This window comes from Camelus dromedarius, chromosome 19 (genome assembly GCF_036321535.1).
Source record: "Camelus dromedarius isolate mCamDro1 chromosome 19, mCamDro1.pat, whole genome shotgun sequence".
NCBI lineage: Eukaryota > Metazoa > Chordata > Mammalia > Artiodactyla > Camelidae > Camelus > Camelus dromedarius.
In genome coordinates, this window is record NC_087454.1 from 27081021 (window position 1) to 27106986 (window position 25966).

A 25966-nucleotide genomic window follows, 5' to 3' on the forward strand; every position below is an offset into this window, starting at 1 on the left:
GACGCCTGCGCGGTGCTCCTTCAACTGGGGGTGGGGCGAGCCCAGAGCTCGGGCTAGGGGGCGTGGTCTTGGAAGCGCCTGCGCAGAGGCAGTTGGAGGGAGGCCTGATTCCCCTTTGTTCGGGTTCGCCATTTTGCGAGGCAGCGGCTGTGGCGGCGGCAGCGGCGGCTGGAGCCTCTGATTGGGTTTCGGGGTCCGGTACTGGAGCCAATCAGCGCGGGCAGCGAACCGGGGGAGCGAGGCACGGTGAGTGTGAGGAGCCAATATCCAGCGGCCCAGAGCCGGCCCCAGGGCCCCGATTGGCGGGTCTCGCTGACCACTCAGGAGAGGCCCAGGCTCCCGTCGAGCCCGGGGAGTCGAGCTGAGCCTAGCCGAGTGGGGTGGCCAGCGTCCTCGGCCCGGAGCCTGCGAGCGCCCGGGGGCACTCCCGACCGAGGCCTGCAGGGGGCCGCCCCGCGCGGTGATGGCGTTCTCGGGAGCAGGCATTTCGGGGTCCAGACCCTTGCAGAGTGCTGGAGCCAGTTGGGGATGTGTCCCCGTCCCCCTGACCCTTAGGCTCAGGTTCTCAGGCCCCAGGCCTGGGGGTGGTGGGCTTGCCTCGCTTGAAGGCCCCTATGCTCAGGTATACACACAAGCGGTCCCAGGGCCTCGGCGGTTTCCTCCTGGTCGTTCCGGCCTGACGTTTAAGCCCGCCCTTGAACTCAACACGCTCTGGCCCTCGGGACAGGAAGTCTCCCCCTGCAGGGCCCGCGTACCCCACCCCTCCATGAGCGGGTCTGCAAGCCCCTGCATTGAGAGGGAGGCCTGGGGAAGATGCGCGCCGCGGCCGTAGGGCCCCGCTTCGGCGCGGAGAGGAGCCCTGGCTGCCCCCGCCTCGGTGCTCTGCGGGCCCGCCCTTGCAGGCCCCCGGATCGGGGGAGGGGGTCCGTTAGTGCGCCTACTCGGGCCGCGCTGCGCCCCTCCTCCCAGCACGTTTGGCCCAGGTCTCCGGCCCGGCGCCGTTACCACCCCCTTTTGGCTCGTCATTTCCTCTCCTCCCCACCCCGATCTCGGGGCAGAGGCGCACACCTCCGTCTTGGAGCCCAACCAAGCGGTCTCCCTTTCTTCCCCGAGCTGTAAGGCCTGTCCATTCGGTGTCTGGAACTTTCACTGTTAGAAGATTGAGAGCCCTGTGCGTTCCTTTTCCCCGAGGCTGCACAACTTGTTTCTGTATCATTAGTCTTATCTGTTGCTCATCTTGTGAACTCTTCCTCCCCTGGGAATGTACAGTGCTTTTTCTTTCACCTTTGTGTGTCACTTTGAATGTGTCAGACACCACTAATTAGCTCAGTCCACAACATTTTTTTCGTTTGTTTTTTAGTATGTTGACGTTTTCTCAGTAGATACTTACAAATACTTAACAGTCTTACTAGGTTTTTGTGAGTGAGAGGAAATCTTCATTGACAACCAAGTATCGAACAGTTGGTATGCACCAGGCATCCATCTAAGTGCTGGGAAGAGAGTGGATAGAGAGGTCGATAAGAACCTACCTAGCCTGGTGGAAATTGACAGGTGAACAAGTAATTGGTACCTCCCGATTAGGTTACCTAGCTGATGTATAAGCTACCAACAGCCTTGGTGGAAAGCTCAACATTGCCACACTTTTGATTGGCTTTGAAGGATGATGGGATTTCTTGGGACAAGAAAAGAGCGTTGCTCTCATGTGCAGAAGCACCAAACTGCCTTGCGTTTGAAGAGTAAGAGAGCGTAGGGCAGTGGGCAGTGGTGAGAGTTTAGGCTGGAAGCCCAGTTGGTAGAAACACTTGTCTATCTTGCTAAGGAATTTTTTTGGAAGCAGTAATTTTGTGGAGATTCAGATAGGAGAAATCTAGAAGTACTTTTTTTCCTCCTAAAATTGGAAAAATAAGTTTCTGACTTACGAGGTTCTGCTCCACAATAACAGCTGACTCTGGCAGAAGAAAGGGAGATTTTTCTCCTGGGACTTTAAAAGCTATTTTTACTCATGTGAAACGCCTAGTGCAGCAGTCCCTGCTATGTAGAGTAGGTCTTTAGTATGTGGTGCCTGTTTTTATAATCGCATTTATTAAGGTTATACAACTGTTAGGCTTCAGAAAACTAGTCCAGAGCTCTTTGCATTAGTAAAACTTTGGGGACAGTTTTTGTTTTCACTTTGAGGGGTGAACTTTTTCATTGTTTAAATCATTTTTTAAATTCTTATAATTCTTAAAATACCTACATCAATAGATGGGGCACCATGGCTTCGATTTTTTAAAAAACATTTACATTTGCCTTTAGGCTAGATAAATACCTTGGTACTTAAAAATGGGTATATCTAGTAACTTTAAAACCAGTAAACATTTTTGCTAGACTTCTTTCTAAAAGACAGTAATAGCCTGGTCACTTTTTTTGCCAAACCTCTCTAGAGCTTCCACCTGTCTGCAGAACCTCTTTGCCTGGAATTTTGAGAGACAATAGTCTGGGCCTTTAGCTTTCTCTTGACATGTGGCCTTTTAGTCAGCTTTCATAAGAGGAAATTTTCATGTCCTTGTTTTTGTGATCTTCCTTCGTTTGGAGTATTCCATTCCTTCCCACATCATCACATATATAAATACTTCTCATGCTTAAGACCAAGTCAGATGCCACATTTTTCTAAAGCCTTGTCTATCCCCAGTTGGAAGAAATCTCTGTTCTCCAAACTCCCATATTTGTTTCTCTCGTAGGGTTTCAGTGTAGATTTTTACTCCTTTGCTAAACTTAAAGACTGTTTGAAGTTGCGATCTTCATCAGAGTTTTTTTCCTTTTGTTTCTGAAACCTTCAGAACAACACGTGACAAGTGGTACATCATTAGTGGAGATTAAGGAGCAAATTAGGAACCCTAATCCTTTTGGACCATGGGGCAGCTGGACAGCCCTTTGTTCTCTAGTTTTTTTCCAAACACAGATCAGGACCTGTTTGTTGTGAAATCAGTTTAGTGGGTCAGTGCTGATAATTTTTTACAAATAGAATAGAAAATATCACAGTGCATCTTAAACTTACAAAGATAAGTTATACTTACAAAGATAAGTATTTATGAAACTTCTGTTTGTTACTTTTTTAGTGTGTTGCATGAGCATTTGTGATACGAAATGTGTTTCTCACTGTGAATTGTCAAAAAAGTTTGAAAGCTACTGTTAATGCTACAGTCTTCACCTGGTAGTGATTGTCAAATACAGTACTCCTGAAGGGCTTTTCACGTGCTTATGGTTGAGTTTCTAGAAATTTTAGCTTTAAAAGTTTGGGTCCATGTAGAATGGGTTCCTGAGTAGTTAGCTGCATTTTAGGTTTAGCACCTTGAAGTGGGGAGGAAGAAAAGTTCGTGCTAACCAGAGTAAACACATTTTCTCTCTTTGAGGAAAAAAACATTCAAAACTTTGGATTAGGAGCAAGAGCCAGAGACAGACTAAATCTGGCTGACTTAATTTTGTTAGAATCTTGGGCAGAGAAACACTTGAGGAAAGACGGTGTCAAATTATATTGCCATTCCGCTGAGAACACTCAATTGCAGCCTTCCCCGTTAGCAGTCTCAGTATCATGCTCCAAGCAGGATCATTCCCTCATTAATACGGCAGAGAATTGCTGTTAGACTTGAAGTTGCTTCTGTTTTTACCCTTCAAAGTGTAGTGGATTTAACTGTTTTTAAATTGTAGCATTTGTATTACCAGGGTAAGCTGGTTAAAATCTGCATGACATTTTATTAGTTGTTTCCCTGCACTTCCAGTAAGATTAAATTTCTGGAAATTAGCTGTAAATGAAAAGATTTCATACAGGAAGGGGATTTGGGGGGGGTGGAGTGTCAAAATACAGAGGATATTCCTTCCTGATTCTTATTTTTTAAAATCAACTCTTTTGAGATATAGTTTAGACACAAAGGATAATCATTTGAAGTGTACGTGTTGAATTTTGACAAATTTATACACCCATGCAACCACCACCACAATGAAAATATAAAACATTTTATCACCCTAGAAAGTTCCTGATGGTCTGACCCTGTCAACTTCTCATTTTGCCCTCTCCCCCCCCTTTTCCATTTCCAAGGAACCACTGATCTGCTTTCTGTCTCTAGATTACTATTGCCGAGAACAGGGTTTCATATAAATGGAATCATACCACTCTTTTTTGTACCATGACCTTAATTTTTAATTTTTTTAGTTTAGAAACATAAATGTGTGTGTTGCAGCTAGAGAAAAGATAAAGTTTAGGGAAGACCATTCACTTCCCTGGCAGAGCCACTTAGTCTGGCTGAAAATCTGTTTTTCTGAACTGTTCCCACAATCTCTCAGGAGCGAACTCAGTCAGCCAGTTCAGAAGAGACTGGTATAAAAACCAGAAAGCCAGTTTGTCAGTATGCAGTGAGAAATAACTATCAGGTTTACTTGTGTTGATGATCATATCTGCTCCCTGTTGGCTAATCTTTTTTTTTTTAACATTTTTTATTGATTTATAATCATTTTACAATGTTGTGTCAAATTCCAGTGTTCAGCACAATTTTTCAGTTATTCATGGACATATACACACTCATTGTCACATTTTTTTTCTCTGTGAGTTATCATAACATTTTGTGTATATTTCCCCTGTTGGCTCATCTTTGTGTAAATCCAAGTTATAGCAAAATGTTTGCTTGGTGAGCATTTTGTTAGAGCAAGGGTAGTGAGTTGGAGAGCCATATGGCCACAGGCCATCATGCTGTGATGGCATAGTCATCCTGTCACTTGTTTATGGCTCTTATACTTTTACATCGCATACCAATTTGGCTATGAGTAATAGGCTCAATTTTTATTAGATTTTCCTCCCAACATTTTAGTATAAAAATTTGCAAACATACAGTAAAGTTGAAAGGGTTTTACAATAAACACCCATATACCCTTCATCTAGAGTCTCCCATTAATGTTGTACTGTACTTGCCTTTTCAGATATCTCTCCATCCATTCATCTGTCGATAACACTTCTTCCTAAATATTTGGACATGCACTTGAATATATTTTGACTTCTTCACACCACATTGAGACACTTTACAAGTTACTCATCTCATTTGTGGATTTGTGTAGAGCGGTGCACTGCTTTGCTGCTGTGATGTGTGGCTCATGTAGCTCATATAATTTTATCGTTTAATTTTTAGAATTTATGAAGACCTAGAGAAAAATTGGAGGAAAGATTTATCTACATTTTGTTTATACCTGTACTTCCCCCATGTTTCCAAGGAGAATTACATACGATTTTAAGTTTTTGAATTCAAGTCTTTATTCAAAGTTCTCAAATATCACTTCAGTTTTATCTGATTGTGCCCAAAAAGGAGTTTTCAGCTGTTAAAGTGTATGAGAAGAGTAAATTTGGGTGTTGACTGTATATTTAATGATATTAAGGACTTGTTAATTTTTTAAGTTTGAAAGAATTATAGAGACACAATATCAGTGTGATAAAGTGATAAAGGCAAAAGAATCTTTTCTCTTTAGAGGTAGATGCTGTAGTATTTGTGAGGCTTGGGGATAATAAATTGCCTGGCATTTGCTTCAGAGAAATCCTGGGGTGGGTAAAAGTGGATGAGATTATGTGAAGTGAGACTGACCATCTGTTGAAAATTGTTGAAGCTGGGTGTTGGCTGTGGGTGTTCATTATATTGTCCTCACTGTTTTGGTATATATTTGAAATTTTCCATAATAAAAGTTAAAATTATACAAGAAAGGGTAGGATATTATTAGGTATTCAGATTCAAGGCTGGGAAAAACTTAAAAATTCTTTCTAGAGAAAATCATAGCTGTAATATGGCATGTAAACTTTTTTTCCATATGTCTAGTCTATAAATAGTATTTTTGCCATTAGTATAATTCCTTTTTATTTTTTGCTCTGGATTAAAACACAAACTCCTAAACCTTCACTGGGGCTTTCTTAATACTACTTAATGGAGATTTTAATAAGCAAAATGTTTGACTTCGGATCTGGGTAATTATTTACTAAGTAATAAACCCTGAAGTTTTATGTATGACAAATGTGTGGTACAAATTACAGAAACTTTATTTTCAAAAGTACATGTGCAGACCTGAAAATCAGTGTTAAATAGGCTCTGTAACAGTGATACTGTAGCTTAATGAGAATTTCTAAGGTGCAGGTGTTTCTCTAGTAGTGTTGAAGCTTAAGGTTGCTCTTAAGAAATGACTAAGAACATTTTTTTAAATGTGTTAAATAGCATTATGGTATTGTTACTGGGATTGTGCCATGTATTCCTAGTTAAAAATGATACTGAATATAAACATTTCCCACTTCTCTTTTCTTGCAAATAAAGCACAGCAGTAAGTTATCAAGGTTAAGCATTGGTAAGGACTTTATTAACAATCTCATTTTACTTTTATTTTCCTACCTTTCAATAGGAGTGCATCTTGAAGTCTTCGAGGATCTCCAGAGTGAAACTCCCTGTGGACAGGACTCTGACTTGAAGGGACCATGGAACAATACACAGCGAACAGCAATAGTTCAACAGAGCAGATTGTTGTGCAGGCTGGACAGATTCAGCAGCAGGTATGGAAGTAAAACAGCTTTAAACATCACAGCAACAGAGCTAATAGCACTGCTTAGTTGTGGAATTATTTGAGAGGTTCCAGACCTTCTAAGTAATGGGTCTGGTGATTTGTGTTGAAGTGCTTTTTGAAGATTGAATTTGTTGTGATTTCTGTCCTGTTTGGAACTCTGTATCCACTCTATGACCACTTACAGTTTGGAGCCTGGTTTAATAGCAGATTGCCCCCTTTACTAAAATTCAAAACATCTAGTCTGTTTTCACATGGAACTTTGGAATTTTTAGTTTTTCTGGAATCAATTTGGTTGCTTCTCTTACTGATTAAGCTAGCTTATGATCTTTGGCCACAGTAGACAAACCATGGTAGCTTCTAAGAAATACACTGTTCTTTGATTTGATCTGTCACAGTGCTTGTTCTGAAAAGCTCTAGTTTAACATGAAGATAATATTTAGATAGCTGCACTTACAGATAAGCACATATTAGAAAGGAATTCCCCGCTGCTGTTTTATTCCTAATTAAGATAGGTTGCTTTCTTGAATTTATACACAGATTACATTTTCTGATGCTTTGTACCTGGCTTTATTTTAGTAAAATTTCACTTGTTTTTCTTCCCTCGAAGAAGTTTATTATGCATTGATTTGACTTTAGGCCAAGATTGAGAATGTTTTATTTCCAAAATGGAACTTAGATAATACAGTAAAACAGTTTTTCTATTAACTATTAACTAATAGTTATTAGGGAGGGCAAAGGACGGTAGAAAAGGGGGTCCACAAAGGACGCTCCATTCACATCAGTGCCCTGGTGGGTGAATTCTTGTCCTCTCAGAGCTTGCTATTAGGCGATATAGAAATAAGGTTCAATCTGTGAAAACATTTCTTCTAAGGTAGTTAGTCCAATTGAGTAGGAGTAATCCTAGTTTGGGGCCATAAGAACAGTAACCTCATGAAGGTGATTTTGGCTCATAGTGATTGCTTCCTTCCTTTTTGGTGATTGCATTTAAGTTCCAGAAATTCTTCATTGTAGCTTCTCAGCTGCAAAAACCTGATTAACTTTTTTGTTCTTGTGAACTCATTTGAGGAAATGAAAAGAGCATTAAAATAACTACAAGCAGAAGGATCAAATACCTATTTTTGGAGGGAAGGACTGTGTTAAAATTTTTTGTTTTAATGATCATGGCAGCTATTTTGATGTTTTTGAGTCATAGAAGTGTTTTGAATTCCATTCTGTGGGTCAGAGGGCTAATATCTTTAATCCTGCCACTTTCAACAAAACAGCTTCTGTATAGGGAGTTTGTATAGTTTGAAAGTCCTGTGTAGGGTGGGGCTATTGAAAGAAGATCCTCCCTCTCCCACAAGAGGTAAGGTGATCTCATGTCTTGAACTATACATTTCCTTCCTGACACATTTCAAGCTCTTCCTGTTCCTGTTCTCAGCAGCAGGGTGGTGTCACTGCTGTCCAGTTGCAGACTGAGGCCCAGGTGGCATCCGCCTCAGGCCAGCAAGTCCAGACCCTCCAGGTAGTGGTGCCCTCTCTGATTCTCTGTAAGCACTGCATGAACTTCTCCTCCCCTCATGTCTGGTGCTGTCTGTGGTAGGATCTTAAGGAGGGATGGCAAAGTCAGTTGCATGTCTTTGATGCTGCTAACTTGTCTTTGAGGCTTATAAGATGCCAGTTTCCTAAGTCATGTAGTGACTCCAGTATCAATCTTCTCAAAACTGCCATTTGGCTAGTGTGTTTCTTTTGGGATGCCTGGGAAAGAATCAGTATAAGTGACAGGAAGAAATTCTTACAAGTGGCATTAGAACCTGTTTAGAGCTCAGACTCTAGTCAGATAGTGTGGTAAATTTTCTTGAATTTGTATTTATAATAGTGAAGAAGAGATGAGAATACATACGTATCTACTAGGCTAGATTGTGCTGTATTTTTATTCAAAGGACAACTCAGCTGTAAATAATGTTTATACTTGACAAGATTTAGCTAATCACTGAATCTTGTTAATCTCTTAACTGCTATCTTTTCACTACCTTTCCTGGGGAAATCATGACCTGTCTTATTAGATCTGCAAAGATTGCCCCATAGCTCTTGGTTGGACGGAGATGGCATATGCTTTCTACAGGTCTTAGGTGTTACAACCACTATAAGAATTCCTGTTTAAACAGTGCAGTTCCCTAACATGTATGGCCAAGTTAAATAAATTAGGGTTATATTTTAGCCAGTTCCAGAGTAGAAGCATAAGTCTTCTCTGTGTTTATAGATTACTTTAACTAAATGAACATATTTTTTAGAAATTAGCAAGATTGGAGTGCCCTGCCTTTTTTCCTCCATTGGATGGAAGTGATTCAAAGTAGGACCTAGAATGTAGAACTGGCATCTCATTTTATTATTAATACTGCTTGGCAAGCATCCTGCAGTTAACTACCCCTTATTATACTCATTTCACTTCACCCTTCCAGCCCCACCCCCAATCCTGCTGCCCATGGTGTTTGATGATGATACACAGCCAATTCTGAACATAAATTAAGCTAAAAGAAGCTGAGCTTGTAGGTACTCCCAGACTGTATTCAAATCTCAGAGTTCAACAGCTTGTTACTCGTGTTTTTCATGCTTGCTTCATCTTATTGACATAAAGCAGTCTTGTCATTAACCACTTGTGGAATGGGAATGTAACATGCTCTTAACTGGATGGCTTCTTGTCTGATGCATGTGTCCTTGTAATCCTTTATATATTCTAAAAACAATGGGCTCCTTGGAGTCTCAAATGGTTTATCATGTGCATACATAGCGTATCAGTGAGGGGAGAAGTTAAGATGATGGATAGCCAGAAAATTATTAATAGTTGTACTATAAAACTTGTGTTTCTTACTTACACAGATTTTATTCAAAGAAATAGAAGCACTTTATGGAAATAATGGAAACTTTTTCTTTAGGGCCCTGATTATTTTGGAGAATTTTAAATAACTTCTTTCAGTTAGTCACACAATAAATTTTCTAGAAAATCTTTCCTGATAGAGCATATGCAAGCATTAGTGTAGCAAAGGGAATTTGATTTGGGATGAGGAAGTGAGAGAAGGAGAAAGCATGAGAGTATCAGATTATAAAGTCCTTGAAAAGAAAAGTGGAACTTCTCACTGAACAGTTTAACAAAACATAGAATTTAAGTGTTCCTGAAGATTCTGATGTGCTGGTGCTGGTAAAAGAGGGATCCTTAATATTTAATCGACTCATCTAGGACAGATTGATCTTTTAGGTAATTACTGTTATTTGAATGTACTTTCACTGACATTAAGAATGAATATTTCAGATACACAAATTTTTTTTGCCCTGTTCCAGATAATTCCTCAAAACAAAGATAGAATCTGAAAATGAAAGTTTTGGGCTTTTTTTAGCTATTCTATTGAACAGTCCAGTTCACTTCTAAAGTAGCTTGTTTTTTTGTTTGTTTGGTGGGTGGTTGGTTGGTTTTTTTGTTGTTTGTTTTTTTGGCTTTTCAGAATGCATTCAGTTAGCTAGATATTTTTATACTGGGACTCAAGATGTTACAGAGCACTTAAAATGCCCTGGCTTCTGGAGTAGTCCATTTGCTTTTTGGATCTTGGAAGTTGGGAGTTTTTTGGTACATTGAAAATGCTCTGTGTAATTTTCACATTTGTTAAAGGTAAAATAATTGTGCAGATATTGCAGGGTCCAGTGTGAGAAATTCCACCACAGAGATTGCAAACTGACCAGCAATATTTCTAGGCATTTTTACTAGTGGGCTCCTTATACAAAGGACTAGAATTCTCAGTGAGGTAAAAAAAGGGTAAAAGGTGTATGTTTCAAATATGATTGAGAGACTGTAGAGAAGAAGGTTATTCCACATAAACTTCTAGAGCTGCTTGCTACCTAACCTGCAGTCATTGCTAGGTACAATTTGATTTATTTCTTCCAAGTTACTTAGAATTTGCACCCAACCACCATTAGCCCTCCCCCTCATTGCCTCCTCTCCAGCCTTCACTAGAGACCATTCCTGGCTATTGGTCTAAAAAGGCAAACATCCTTGATGTTTATTAAATATTTCTCATAGGTTTAGCCCGTATTTGATGATAAATGCCTTATATCTATTGAGGCTTCCCAAAGACCCTGGGCATACTCCTTTATATCTGATCTTACAGTACTCAACTTGGCATTTAGTCACAGATACTGTATTTTTGAAGAAGATAACTTGAGGATGAGGACTTGAGACTATATTCTTAGTGTCTTTCCTACCTTTTCTCCCTCTAGCAGGAAGCAGACTACAGACTAGTTCCAGTGATTGTCTTTTGGTAAAAACCATTTTGTTTCTTGTGTTATTTCATTGTTCTCATTGTATTTCAGGTCCAGGGGCAGCCATTGATGGTACAAGTCAGTGGAGGCCAATTAATCACATCAACTGGCCAACCCATCATGGTCCAGGCTGTTCCCGGTGGACAAGGTCAAACCATCATGCAAGTACCTGTATCTGGGACACAGGGTTTGCAGCAGGTGAGTGATAGTTTAAAAAAGAAAAGTTGAGACAAAATATCAGGATGGAAGCTTTAAAAAACAGGTTGTTACAAACTGAAAATTGATATGGCATTTAATTGCTTCCTACCCTTTGTTCGCATTTAGTCAATTTCCCTCCTTTGTAGTGTCAGTGGTATAAAGCAGAGCTATACAGAAATGGACATTTCTGCTAAGAACTAAGATATTAGACATAATCTTGAATAAAGAATATAAAAAGAGAATCTAGTTTGTAAAAGTAATTCACTGATGTGACCTTTGTTGGCACTTCTGGGCACTGGGGGAGAAAATTTACATTCTGCTTTGGAGATTTTTGTTTTGGATCAGAAATGTTACCCTTTTTATTTCCTTCCATGTAATATATAACTTGTTATCTAGCAAGTGAAGAAAAAGGAAATGCTTCAGTCCAAACCCATCGCACACACCTCAAGCTGTACTTAGAGCAAAATTTATAACCTTAAATATTTTAAAAGAACTGAAAATAAATGAATGGTATTTCTCTTAAGAAGTTAGGAAAAGAACAAAATGAGCAAAAGGTAAATTAAAATTAATGAAGTAGGAAACTAACAATAGTGTAGAAAGGTAAATAAAAGCTGATTCTTTAAACAGACTGATAAAGTAGTTAGATAAATCCACTGAGAAGACTTGATTCAGAAACGGCAAACAAAAGTAGACAGGGCACACAACTCTGGCATCAAATTTTAAAATTAGAGGGATTTTTATCTTGGCAAGAATTTAAAACTGATTTTATCCAGTGCTAGAGTGGGTGTGAAGAAAATGAAACACTCATTATTGTTAGTAATCTTTCTAAATCACTTTGGAAAGATATCTTACTCTTAAATCCAGAAACTTTTTGATCTACCTGTCACACTTCTGAGAAACTTCTATGAGAAGAAAAGCATCAATATGTAGGGGAAAATGTGCAAAGGCACTTACTGCAGCATTGTACTTAAAAACACACACACACACACACACACACACACACAAAACACACAAAGAAAACCTGTAGCCTGAATGTTAATAAGGATTTTAAAAATGGTCGAATACAGCATACTGTATTCATATATGGAGTATTATGTCCTTTTTGTTGAAAAGAATGAATTGTTGACTTGGAGGAGGGGTTAATATTGAAGTATTCTTAGTGAAAAATGATTTGCAAAGAAATATATACTTGTCATCTTACCTTTGTAATTAATAGCCATATCCCATTGAGTGTATATGTTTATGAACTTTTTACCAAAGTTTTCTAGAACTATTTATATCTTGTTTTAACGGTTACAATGATCACATTAATGTCTTAGTTTTGCTGGAGGAATGTGTAATATCAGTCAAAAAATTCAGCCACGATTACACTGCTCGATAAATCAAACTTAATTTTTGCATATTCCCTTTGTAGGTCTATGCACACCTTTCGGGCATAATTGTACCATGCATATAGTTTTCATTGTTGTGTGTTTGGTGTTTTTGTTTGTTTTGTTTTGCTTTTTTAAAAATTTCTCTTATTTCCGGATGATTTTCTTACCATGTTTAATTCCCTCATAATAGTCAACTTGGTGAATCAGAATTTCTCACTTATAAAGTGTATTTAGGGATTTTTTTTACTTTACTTTTGTGAGTTTGTTTTTTCTTTTATAGGTAAGATACTAAAATGTATTTGAATTTTATAGCTTTATTTTTTCAGTTGAATTAAATCTTACTGTAATTTCTTTGTAGTAGGGGAATTGGTTGAGCAAAAGGTAAGATCATTTTTAAAGCTATTGGCATATTTTTGTCAGGATAGAGTTGCAGTTAGGATTAAAAATAGTTTCCACGTTTCTCCATGCATAAATGTATGAGCCTTTAAGTATATTTTTAGTGTATGTACTTTCCTCAGTTTCGCAGTGCAATTTCATTTCTGTCCTTCCTCTCATTGCCTGCTTTCCAACCCCCTGTTGCCACGCCTTCTTCTCTCCTGTTGAGTAGAAACTGTAATAGAGTTCTAGGAACAGTGGACTAAGTGCAGTGACCTGGCTTTGATTCTCAGGTCTACCAGTAAACAAACTTTCTGATCTTGGCCAAGTCATTTGATTGTCAGTTTTCTCATTCGGAAATGCAGTTTATATCAGGTGATTTCTAGGGTTCATTCCAGCTCTACATTCTGTGATTTTTATGGTAGTTTTTCGGGGGGGCCTTTAAAAGACATTGGAAGGGTTATTTTATTCCCCTCCCTCCAAGCAGGACTGTAAGCAATCAAACCATATTGGAAAAATTATTTTCTGTTAATGTTATATAATATGGCTCTAAGTGAGATTCCATAGCCACCCTTAGAATGCTTAAAATTTAAATCCATTTTTATTAGAGGCGGCTTTGGTGTTTTTTGAATGACCATATCTTTTAGGAGAGTACTTAACTCTTTTGGGACTGCATCTTCTATTTTAGAATTCCAGTGAAACCTGTGCTCTCTTTTTAGATTAAGATCCCTGGCTTGATACAGACAAAATAGTGAGTCAAGAAAAGACGTAAGAATATTGGAAATTGGTATATAACCCCAAAAGAATAAAGTATTAGTGAAGAAATTGTTTAAGAATGATATTGAAAAAGAAAATCGATCCCTTTTGACACATACTGTGTCAAAAAATACTAGCTAGATAGGTTACAGATCTAAATGTAGAAAAGCAAACTTGCAAACTTTTATATTCTCTTTACAGGAACATTTTCTTTATGATGTAGGATAGAGAAGGATTTCTTAAAGACAAAAAAATTAATTTGAGTACTTTAAAAAAGCTTATATACATCAAAATATAAAATAAAGGTAAAAGATGAGGTGCAGATTTGGAGAAGATATTTTTTAACATATAACTGGGTTTTTATCCAGAGTACATTAACATTTTTATATAGATATGAAAACGATTCAATAGAAAAATGGGCAAAGAATATGAATAGATGGAAGAGGAGACCCTGTTGACAGATGTTCCTTGCTATTCCAAAATTCAGAGAGAAATAGATTGAGATAACTGGATAGATTTCTTTACTTGTTTGTTTATTTACCAACACTTTCTAAGTCCTAACTATGTACTAAGTACAGTTGGCCCCCCATAACCACAGGTTTCACATCTGCAGGTATGGAGGTCCACCTGTAAGGGACTTGAGCATGCAGGGATTTTGGTATCTGCCAGTTGGGGGTGGGGTCCTGGAACCAGTCTCCATGGATACCAAGTGATGACTATTTGGGGAAAGTAGTTAAGACCTAGGCAGAGGATTCTAGGAAGGTGGCAGAGTGGGATATACCAGGAATCTGCCCCCCACACACACACACACACACAACGATTGCACTGGCAGAATCTGTCTGATTTAGCTATTTGGGAACTCTGGAGTCTACTGAAGGCTTGCAGCTTCCAGGGGACAGCTTAGATGGTAAACTGAGGTTAAGTTCAGTAATTTTCAGCTTTTAGCTAGCACAGTAATAGGTACCCAGTTCCCTGGTAGACAGCTGTGCAAGGTTTCAGAAGCAGCTTACACACAGCTTGTAGGAACCAGGGTATAAACAAAATAAGACCCTTTTCTCTAAATATCAGGGATCGCTGGTTGCTGCTTCTGATTACAGAGGTACAGAGAGGAAGACATCATTTTTGTTACACCTACCCTCATTTGCTATGAGCCCTCCCACTCCAGCTAAAGTGACCTTTAGGGGATTTAAAAGGTAGTGCCCTTCCCTGCCTTCATTTTCCTTTTTCTCCTTTTGAGAGCTAGACATTAGACTCTAGGGCATTCAAAAGCAATTGCATATTTTTAAAAAAGTGATTGCACATGCCCAAGAAAGGCGCAAGCTCTGAAAAGACCTTAAGTTTATGCCTCAGGCTGGTTTTTGGCATAGAGACAGCCTACAACAATAACCAAAAAATCCCAGCAAACCCTGGGGAAAGGGGAGAATCTGATTTCCACAGTTAACTACATTATTTGACTCAAATTCTAGTTTTCAACAAAAAATTGCAAGGCACACAAACAGGAAAGTATGGCTCATTCAAAGGAATAAAATAATCAGTGACTGTCCTAAAGATGCTCAAAGAACTAAAAGAAGATGTGGGAAAAGTCAAAGAAGCAATCAATGTATGAACAAAATGGAAGTATCAATAAAGAGATAGAAAACCTTAAAAGAAACAAACTAAAGGGAAATTTTAGAGCTGAAAAGTATAGTAACTGAAATGAAAATTTTACTACAAGGATTTAAAGGCAGATTTGAGCAGACAGAAGAAAGAATTGGCGAACTTGAAGATAGGACAATGGAAATGATTGAATCCGAGGAACAGAAAGAAAAAAAGATTGAAAAAAGTGGACAGAGCCTAAGGATCCTGTGGGATACTATCAAGTGGATCAACATATGCATTATGGGAGTTCCAGCCGGAGAAGAGAAAGAGAGGGGCAGAGAATATTTGAAGAAATAATGGTTGAAAATGTCCCAAATGTGATTAAAGACATGAATTGAAAAAAGGTACAATATGGTACCAATAATATGAGATTTATAAACATGTAAAATAGTACCATATATTTTATGGATATACATGTGTAAAATATGCTCTATAAGGATGATCACCAGTTTCAGGATAGAGATTACCTTTTAGACGGGAATGTTAAAAGAAATGAAGCAAATGTAGCAGAATGTTAATTTGTTAAATCTGAATGTTGACTGCAGGGGTGTCTAATGTGATAGTCTCAACTTTTCTGTATGTTTAAAGATTTTTCTATATACATATTTGTAGAATCACAGTTGGAAAAATTGGAAATGATTTTTTTCAACATTTTATTACAGAAAACTTCAAACATCAGACAAAAACAAAGAGGATGGTATGGCGAATCCTCATCACTCAGTTTAATACATAATCAGTCTTCTAGTTTGATCTGTATTCCCCTGCTCTCTCAGAAATTGTTTTGAATATATATACTACCATCCATCAATGAAAAAAACACTTCAGGATGCATTTTTAAATGAACATGCTTTCAGAGGTATATAACCATGCCAGCACTATCATCCTTTAAAAAACTGATATTGATTACTTAATATCCAGTATCCAGACAATGGTCAGAATTCCCCCATTGTTTCATAAATGGAAAACAGGTTATCTCTAATTCATAATAGAGAGCAGAACAGGACTTCTTTTGCCTCTTCAGAGCATTTCCTGTCTTCCAGAGGAATTTGGGTAACTACCACTCTGGGACCAAAGGAAAGCAAGTGTCAGCAGGGTGCTAACCTTTGTGTTCTCTTCTGCAGATACAGTTGGTCCCACCTGGACAGATCCAGATCCAGGGTGGGCAGGCTGTGCAGGTACAGGGCCAGCAGGGCCAGACCCAGCAGATCATCATCCAGCAGCCCCAGACAGCTGTCACTGCTGGCCAGACTCAGGTAATTCCACTACCTCTCCACTGTGTCAACACAGGAGCATGGCTGATTTGGAAGGGTCAGACAGGCAAGTCGAATATTTCACATGTAATAAAAATGGGGAAGGAAACCATCCCCCCCCAAATTTTTTTTTCTTAAAAAGTGAATAGATGGTCCTTTTCTTTGTTGTGTTTTTGGAATCTATTAAATTGTGTCATGATTAATTTCCTACAGACGCAGCAGCAGATTGCTGTCCAGGGCCAGCAAGTGGCCCAGACTGCTGAAGGGCAGACCATCGTCTATCAGCCAGTTAATGCAGATGGCACCATTCTCCAGCAAGGTAAGTGTGCCCGTCACTTCTGTGGGACTTCTAGGGGCATCCTTTTCATCTTGAGCAAATGACTGGTTTAGAAATTTTGTGGTGACCTGTACAGCATATTTTTAAACAACAACAACAAAGCTTTCCTCTAAGTCTCCATTGATTGTTAGTTCCTTGTCACCAATATGTGACCAGTGTTGATTCCATTTGTGAGAGACCTACAGTGGTTGTTAAAAGATAACCACTAGGACCCTAGGGATTATGTAAGCTTTAATCCTATTGGGGAAGAAATGTTTCTAAATGGAAATATGGAGTTTCTTTAGTGGTAGAAAAATACATCGTAAGTCAAGTTGGCATTTAATTGCTGTTTCTGCTTATGTTTTTTCTTTTTTGCTGGGTCACTTTATTATTAATTTATTCCAAGAAGACTTATATGCCCACTGCATGTGCGGCACTTTACTAAGAAGAGTTTTCTCAAAGAGCCTCTAGTCTAGTAGGTGAGACATGCTTGTGAACAAATAAACACAGTGCAGAGCCCTTATTAGAGGTGTGTTCTGGGAATAGATGGTGTGTAAATTAAGAGGTGAAATCTGTTTGACTTGGGAAGAGAATGGACTTCAGAGAGGAGGAGGTGACTCAAACTGAGCTAAAGAGCTTTTGGAAGCATTTTTCAAATATTTAAATCTAGAGATGACATCTCAGATTCTACAACTAAAGGTTTGACTTGTGATTAAAATTTGGGAGTGTACAAGATCCAGCGAGTGCTCTCCTAGAACTCAGGAGAGGACTGAACTGGCATGAGCCCTGGCAGGAGCTCAGAGGACGGTGAACAAATCGTCAAGTGCTGTTCTTGATAGTTTGGGGACTTGGAATTTAAGTTTTAGTCCTGCACCTGGCTGACTCACTGTCAATGTAGGGTAAACAAATTTAAGTTTATAAAACCCTCATCCTGAAGCAGATAATTTATGTACATAAGAACAGTGGATATAGCTGAAGTCAGACTGACCCATACAAAGAGCAGTCTCCAAACTTTTTGGTCCCCTGTCAAAACCTATTATTGGAATATCCGAGGAAGTATCCATTTCAAAGATTATTCAGAACTGGAACCTGGATAGTTAATAGAGTATCTAAGATTGTGATTACTTGTATTATATACAGCAAACCAGGCAGAGAATGGAAGGGTGCTTTTCCTCCCTTTGCTGTTGGATGTTTTTCTAGGGTGAATAAGTGTGTGCCAGATAGAAGAGGGACTAACTGTGTTCCCTTCTCTCTGTGTACCTGTTTTTTGTTTGTTTTATGTTTTATTTTCTTAAAGTTACAGTCCCTGTTTCAGGCATGATCACCATCCCCGCAGCAAGTTTGGCAGGAGCACAGATTGTTCAGACAGGAGCCAACACCAACACAACCAGCAGTGGGCAAGGGACTGTCACTGTGACACTACCAGTGGCAGGCAATGTGGTCAATTCAGGAGGGATGGTCATGGTAAGAAGACTGATTCTTTGTCTCACTCTTCACGTCTATGATGTGTTTTTCCATGTATCTCTTTGTCTGAAAATTTCTTGAAGTTGCAGTTTGATGTCTCTCATAACGCTGACCTCTTGGGGTTGAGATTAACCCCGAGACACTTACAGAGATCTACTTCTACAGTGAATACTGCAGTGAGCCGTGGTTCACTCTGAGCGCCTCCCATGTGCTGGAGAATGTTCTAGTAGCTAGAGATATAGCAGAAGATAAAGAGATGTAAATGTATGCTTTTATGTAATCTTACTCAGAATTCAGATAATGAAGGGAGGGAGAGACTACTACTCATCTTTGGGAAATGGAAAGTATATTACACACAAGTGGCTGAAACAAGAAGTGAGTTCAAAATTAGAAAGCTTGTAATCAATATAGAGAAACCAAAAAATGTGTGAGGTAAATATATTGGCAAGACAGGGAAGGAGAGTTGGGTGATGCAAGTGAAAGCTAAATTCTCACATGTCAACATAGGCTGTCATTATACAGTGCCTAAGATGGATAAATTAAGAATGAGTCGGAGAAACCTGCTCCGAGGTGCAGGAAGCTACCAGAAGAAACAATACAGCCATTGAGTTGTTATAGTTGGGAAGGGAATGGGGCACTGGAGCCTGTTACTTGTTTCCTCATACATTTAGTACAGTGTTTTATTTTTGTTTCTGAAATGGAAAATATGGATTGGATTATATCGTAAGTTAACTATTTGATTAAATTACTCATATAACTTAAAAGCATTTAATAGTGCTTGGTCAATCTGAACCTACATACGTGCTGTTTTCATTGTGCTCTTTTATTGCTTTGTTACTGTCCATGACCACTAGATGGCAACAGACCTTCCCAGAACATGGAGCCATAGGTGGACAAAAATTTGGACATGATTGTGTCATTTCTTGGTGTGGCTCCTGGCCCCCTATGACAGAATCATCTGGAGTGTTTGTTTAAAATGCAGGCCTTGGTGTAAATGTTCTCCAAGAATCTGCATTTCACTTAGTGCACTAAAAAGCTATTCTCTGTAGCACTTAGAAGAAAATTAATAGGGACCGAGAAACTTTTCTGTGTTCGTATTCATGCCACTATTTAATAAGCTCTGATTTTCTCTTCACTCAGATGGTACCTGGTGCTGGCTCTGTGCCTGCTATCCAAAGAATCCCTCTCCCTGGAGCAGAGATGCTCGAAGAAGAGCCTCTCTATGTGAATGCCAAACAGTACCACCGTATACTTAAGAGGAGGCAAGCCCGGGCTAAATTAGAGGCAGAAGGGAAAATTCCAAAGGAAAGAAGGGTATGTATAACATTGGGAAGGCTATAGGAAGATAATAGCAGGGTTCTACTTTTGAAGTTACCTTTTATGTGGTTGGTTGGTTGGTTTCCTTGCGTACCTTCCAAACACTGAAGTTAGGTAGCTGTTACATTTTGTGAAAGTTAGCATTTGTTATTGCTATATGCAGCTGCAACTACAGAAACAACAACAAAACCTGTGGCCTAAATAGGGTTTTTTTTTTTTCTTACATAAAAGAGGTCCAGAGATTTGGGCTGGTAGCACATTTCTAGTCTTCAAGACCCATTGTCTTCCTGTCTTAGCATCCTAATATTCTTAGTATACTACCCATTGTCCAAGATGACTGCTTGGGCTTCAGCCTAGGAGCAAAGGGAACAGGAAAGGCACTCTTTCAAGGAAACATTCAAGAAGTTCCACACTTCTCATTAGCCAGAATTTATATACATGGCCACACTGAAGCCTGCAAATAAGGTTAGGAAATGTAGTTAGTTTTACTGAGGAGACACTAAAATTTGGTTTGTTACTAAAGCAAAGGAGAGGGTACATATTGGGAGGTAGATAGTGATTTCTGCTACATCTTTGGCAAATCTTTTTAGTTATTACTCATTTGGCAGTTCCATTCTTATGATAGTTATGTATGGTTAGCTGCTATTTGTGTTTTCTCCAAAGCTTTCTTCATAACACAAGGTCATAATTGCCCCTGGTGGCTTTGATCACACTTTTGAGGATGAGATTTGTGCAATGGATAACTATGCTGATTTCAGCTAGTGTCTCTTGTTTTAGAAATACCTACATGAGTCTCGGCACCGTCATGCCATGGCACGGAAGCGTGGTGAAGGTGGACGATTTTTCTCTCCAAAGGAAAAAGATAGTCCCCATATGCAGGTAAGAAAATTAATACTTCTATTCTTCTCTTTATTGTTTTGTATTTTCTTGGATGGAAGCCTTCACAGTGTCCTCTTGATATTTTCACACTAGGGACTAACCAGTCTCTAAAGTGGATACAACATTGTGTCTTAGATTCCTTTTCATCTTTTCAGAATTAACGTCCAGTGGCCTTTTTTCTAGTTATCACTATCAATTTCTTGAAATTCTCACTTTTCTTGATTTTCAAAGAACAAGTTTGTTTCTTAGTGTCCTAGTACCAGCAGAAGCTAACACTTAACTGCTGTGTGCCAGCCGTTAGGTTTAAGCATTTTCATAAGCATTTTTTTTTTCAGTGAATCTTTATAACAACCTCAAGCCGCATGAGGTAAGAATTGTAGTTTCCATTTTACCTTTGAATCTAAGATTTAGAGAGGTTAAGTAGTTCAGTTAAACTGTTTAATAAATTGATGCAGCTGAAATTCAGACCCAAGCAGTGTAAATTCCAGTACTTAACTCTGTAACCACACCGGTTCTTGCATCTGATTCTACTTATCGTATCTCACTGGTATTTCTGAGTCAATATATCCAAAACAGAACTCTTGGTTTTTATTTTTTCTTGCCTAAACCAGACACAAGTGACATGTCCATTCACCCAGTTATTAAAGCTAGAATTGTCCAATTCTTGAAGTCCTTGTTCTTAACTCTAAAATATAATCTGAATCTGTTTACTTTTTTCCCTCCCAACTGCAGTCCATCTGGTCTAACCATCTCTTCTTTTGCTTCAATTAATACATCTGCCTCATCTCCCCTCCTCCCCTCTTGTGCCGCTCTACTTCATTCTCCACATCTTAGTGTGATCTTTCTAAATGTCATTATCACATCACCATCCTGCTTTAACCCCTTTCACTCTCACCCTTTTCCATTTGATTTGCACTCAGACTAAAATCCAAAGTGCTTATTACCATGGCCAGCAAGGTCCTGCAGGGTCTTAGCTCCTGCCCACCTCTGGCTTTATTTCCTCCTGCTCCTTGGTCTCTGTGCTCTTACTGTACTGTTCATTGATCTGTTTCCTGCCATGGGACCTTGGTCTTTAAAATAGCCAATCTGTAGAGCTTTTCATGCCATCTTTTTGCATGGCTATCTCTTACTTATCTTTCAGGTCTTGGTTTAAATCTGAGAGGCCATATCCAGACTGGGTCTCTTCTACCCCATTATTTTCTCACATCTTCCTTTTCTTTTGAGTGTAATGACCTCATTGTTGTATTTGTGTGATCATGTGGTAGTTGCCTCCTTCCCTAGACTATAAGCTGTACAGAGAGTAGAGGATTGTTGTTTCCCATTGTATTTATTGGACTTAGTATAATGCCCATTCAAGAGCAAGCACTCAGTAAATGTTGAATTGATGGGTCCCTCCCATTTACTGATACTTTATTCTGTATGCCCATCACATCCCACATGCACTACTGTCAAATCAGTCTTTGTAAGAAAGTGCTTTCTTAACAATGTCAGTCCCCGCTCAAGGATGCATGCTAGTTTTTAATTTCTTTCTGCAGCAGATCTCAGACTATTTCTATAACTTACTTAACGTCTTTTAGCCTCACTTTGTCCACCTGTAAGTGAGATGCTGTTGATACTTGACAGGAATGTTGTGGGGATTTCATACAGTAAGCCATGTTAGGCACCTGTGTAGCACAGTGCCTCGTGCACAGTGAGAGCTCAGTAAATGCTGGTTATTGTTCTTGCATGTTGATCAAGACCCAGCCTCCCGTCCTCCTACCTGCAGAAATGTTTCAGCTTTTTCTTGGATCATGCCAACTGAGGCTTCAGAACTTTAGTGTGGAGGAACTGAAGGTGGTTATTGCGGAATGTTGCAAAAAATCCCAAGGACAGCCTTGTCTTAACCTTACAGGTTTTAAGTAAGAGGCAGGCAGTAGACAGAGTTTAGTGGAAAGAAGATTAAATGGGAGCCAAAGATTTCTTGTTGGGCTTCTGACTAACTTGATTCTAGTCCAGGTAGATCACTTTACCCATCCAGGCTTCAGGTTTATCTACAAAATGAGTGCCTAAAATAATGTAAATAAATTAGTGTCCTTTCCAGCCCTGCCGAGTGCTCAATATTTAAATATGACAAGAAAATAATGATATAAAAGTACAGCCTGACATAGTTTCTCTGGGTCTTTTTCTTAGCCGCCTAAGGACTCTTAATCCTTAAAGGTAGGGAACAACGTAGGTACTTAGGAAAAGAGATATATTCTTGACCCTTGAGTGTTCAGTAATGAAGTGCCAGGCCAGACTTGGAGTCGTTTTAAGAACAAGGTTTATTGTCTCCTTTCCTAATGGAGCTGCATTTTAATCCATGTATGCAGACTTAGATGCATTATAAACCTTTGGGTTTCTGAGCAAAGTTTGTTTATTCCCTTTGTGATAAGTAGTGAGAACCATGAGTTCCCAGTTGGCTTTTGCAAAAGACTTTAATCATTATTATGCTTTCTTTGTAGGATCCAAACCAAGCAGATGAAGAGGCAATGACACAGATCATCCGAGTGTCCTAACCCCAGGCCATGTGATGGAGCTTATCAAGGTCACGTTCCTCACACTGCTTCCCACTGTTCCAAGGAAATGGATCAGCTCTTCCGATGGGACACTGATGATCACATTCTGCCCTTTTCTACAGGACAGAAACCACTTAGTTTTTAATAAGTGGCTCAGTATTATAATTGCAGCGATGTCTGGCAAATTGAAGTTGCAAGCCTTTGTCTCACCCTTTTCAGTCAGGACCTATTTCAGACTGTTGATGATATTGACATTTCATGAGTTGGGATGACGCAAGGGACCCATGCCAGCCCAGCAGTATCACACAAAGCACTTAGTTGACTGGTGATGACAGCCAGCCATCTCAGCAGAGAACAACCTTCTCGACCTAAACTGCAATCAGGGAAGCCACAGCCAACTCCTTCCCATGGATTCTAAACAGCACCCATCCCTCTGACGGGGATCTCAGGCTGACTAATGGACACTTAGTATTCAGAGATGGCTTCCAGGAAGGGAAGCTCCATCTCATGATATGGAAACAATAAATTCTCTGAGTTACATGCATCTAATCTGTGGTAATAATAAGAATCTCTTTCTACCCAGATGATAGGTTGGTAGTTTTGGACTCCAGCCAAGAAAAAGCTAACTGGGGGAATGATGAAAGTGCACTAAAGCACTAAAAATACAAATTGCTGGATCTCTTAGCTTTGACAAGTTGTGGTCTGCTTGTCTGTGTTGACACGTCACCTGGAACATAGTTCTTGCTGTGGCTACTTTGAAGACAATTCAGAGGGTACTGGACCTTGAAACTGCCTTTCCTACGTAGAGAACAAAATTATACAACAACTTCTTTGCTGAAGTGCTGAGGACATTTGTAGTAACTCCTAAACAGAGCCAAACCAGAGCTTTTCAGTCATAGGCTTTGTGACAGCATGTGAGGAATGGAAGGGTTGGTATGTGTTTCAGTCTAGAGGAACAAAGAGAGTAGTATATACACCCACGTGTTGTCATATAACATGATTCGCCAGTGGATGGATGCCTGGATGGATCATTAAGATGAAGAGAATAATGTACATTACATTCATACTGTAACTTTTTAACAAGCATGGAAAGGGAGAAGTCTGAGGTTTGGTCCTTGACAATTTATGGAAAGCACTGTTCAGTCAAGCTGTCCTGGAGATATTCTGGGTCATCTACTAGAGCTTGATGTTGGCTTCACTCCTGCTGTGCTTTGTGCTGGCCCCAGAGAGTGAACATTCTCATTCTTCCCATGGCAGCTGATTCTTTGGTGCCAGTTTCCGTTTGTGTGCCCTTTTCTCTGTAGGCCTTGTGCAGAAAGGTTTTCACATGCTGGGGATAAACTGCAGACTGGAAAGAGATTCCTGCAGGGTCAGGAACTGGGCCACAGCTTCCAGAATGGGTTGTGCCTCAGAAATCTATTTCTGTTCTAGATGTGGTACCCTGGGAGAACTAAGATAATTCAGAAGAGTTGCTGCCTTCCCTGGAAACAAACAAGGAAAACCTAATTCTTTTGAAGAACATGTGGGTTTGATTTAAATACCAAGAGAAGAGATTGGTTCTTTCTTTGATTTCACTCTAGCTGTATTAAGAGGGAAAAGAAATTAAACCCTGTAAAGAAGACATCACAAAGGGAAATCATTGTAATGGTAGAAATAGAGGTACAGAGCTATGCAAAGAAAGCAGGAAGTGAAGTGTCTTCCTAGTCCCTTGACTCTAGTCATCTGTCCTGACTTCTAGATGTCAGGAGGGGCTGACCCTTTGGTAGGCTCACTAGAAACTCCTGGCCGGTTATGTGAGTTTCGGGTGTTAACCTTATTTGGTTTTTCAGAGGATAGATTACTAAAAACAATGAGTTTACATCCCTTGGTTTGTTTAGGAATCTTTAAGATGCTGAGTTCAGAAAGAAATTCCTCAGACCTAATTTCTAGTACTTAAGCTAACAACAGTTCTAAAATATTTATTTGTCTGTATGTTTGTACATAGTACCAACCTCATATTGTTGCAGATTTCTTTTTTCCATGAGTTTGAGTTTGGTTTTATTTGAAACGAAGTTTTCAGTTGTCATTTTGTCATTGCATTTCAGGTAGCTCATGGCCCTTTTATTGTGGTCATTTTAGCACATAATAACCCACAAAGGGGTTGAGGTTTGGATTTTTTTGTTACCAGTTCTTTTATTCATTTGTCCTTGTGACTAGTGACGACTTCATATATGCAAAAAGAGTGTATGGGTGTGTGAATAATTGGTTTAATACATAGTTATTTCACTTCTTGAGTGGTTTTTTGTTTTTGTTCTTGGGTTTTTTTTGCAGGATAATTGTATATATTTTAATTGCACTGATACATTGAACATGTCAGTGTCTATACCACTGGACCAACAGCATTTTCTGGCTAATAGGTGCCTGATAATAATGTCTTGATTTTCCTTTGGGACTCAACTCTGTAGAAGGTTCTTTTCCCCCCAGCAGTAGTGGGGAGCACAGGCGATTGATCATTGATGTCATTTCAATTGTTATTTTTTTAAATAAATAAATTTATAAAAATGCTAAAAAGTGTCTTGAATATTGAGGAGTCTGCATCCCCTGGGTTCTATGTTGTGTTTATAGTGTTGATATTTTGAGCTCTATAGACAGACATGAGCTCTGTGGAGTGTGTCAAGACTAGGAGTGTCCAGCCTCTTGGTTGTGTGTATCCCCTTGATCTCTTTTCCTTCACTTTTGGCCCTCTCTCCCTCCTGAGGAGGTATTTCCTGTCGCCTGTGGATTGATCATCCATTTGGTTTTACCGTTTAAGTATTAATCAAAACGCGATGAAGTAATTCCATGAGTAAAATTAGCCCTTTAGTTACCACCATTGATTTATAAGATACTGTAGAAGTAAAGATAGTGAAGATGTAATTTTTAGATTTTTGTTTTTATTTATGCAGGAAAACAGATGCATTTCTGTTAATCCACAACATACTCGTCCTCTTACTGTCTTGTGTTCACAGATCTGAGCAACAGATGGGCAACCACAAA

General features: G+C 39.3%; 1 protein-coding gene across 6 annotated transcripts; it reads left to right on the forward strand.

Moving 5' to 3' along the window:
- The first annotated feature begins 94 nt into the window (after positions 1–94).
- NFYA (nuclear transcription factor Y subunit alpha) lies at positions 95–25501 on the forward strand. Of its 6 annotated transcripts, none has more exons than XM_010977306.3 (10): positions 95–246; positions 6403–6550; positions 7982–8068; positions 10903–11049; positions 16313–16444; positions 16655–16760; positions 18055–18221; positions 19362–19535; positions 20316–20417; positions 22898–25501. In XM_010977306.3, the coding sequence occupies exons 2-10, from the start codon at positions 6476–6478 to the stop codon at positions 22949–22951; spliced, it is 1044 nt and encodes a 347-aa protein (XP_010975608.1). In that variant the 5' UTR covers positions 95–246; positions 6403–6475; the 3' UTR covers positions 22952–25501. The 6 variants fall into 6 exon arrangements, with proteins under 6 accessions (XP_010975608.1, XP_010975609.1, XP_031290612.1 ...); XM_010977307.3 differs by having other exon boundaries at positions 18073–18221; XM_031434752.2 differs by having other exon boundaries at positions 7982–8065.
- Positions 25502–25966: the final 465 nt, after the last annotated feature.

Coding starts and splice junctions, on each gene's coding strand:
- NFYA (XM_010977306.3), top strand. CDS start 6,476: ATGGAACAATACACAGCGAACAGCAATAGTTCAACAGAGCAGATTGTT. Junction 8,069..10,902: donor AAGTCCAGACCCTCCAGGTA/GTGGTGCCCTCT, acceptor ATTGTATTTCAG/GTCCAGGGGCAGCCATTGAT. Junction 16,445..16,654: donor TCACTGCTGGCCAGACTCAG/GTAATTCCACTA, acceptor AATTTCCTACAG/ACGCAGCAGCAGATTGCTGT.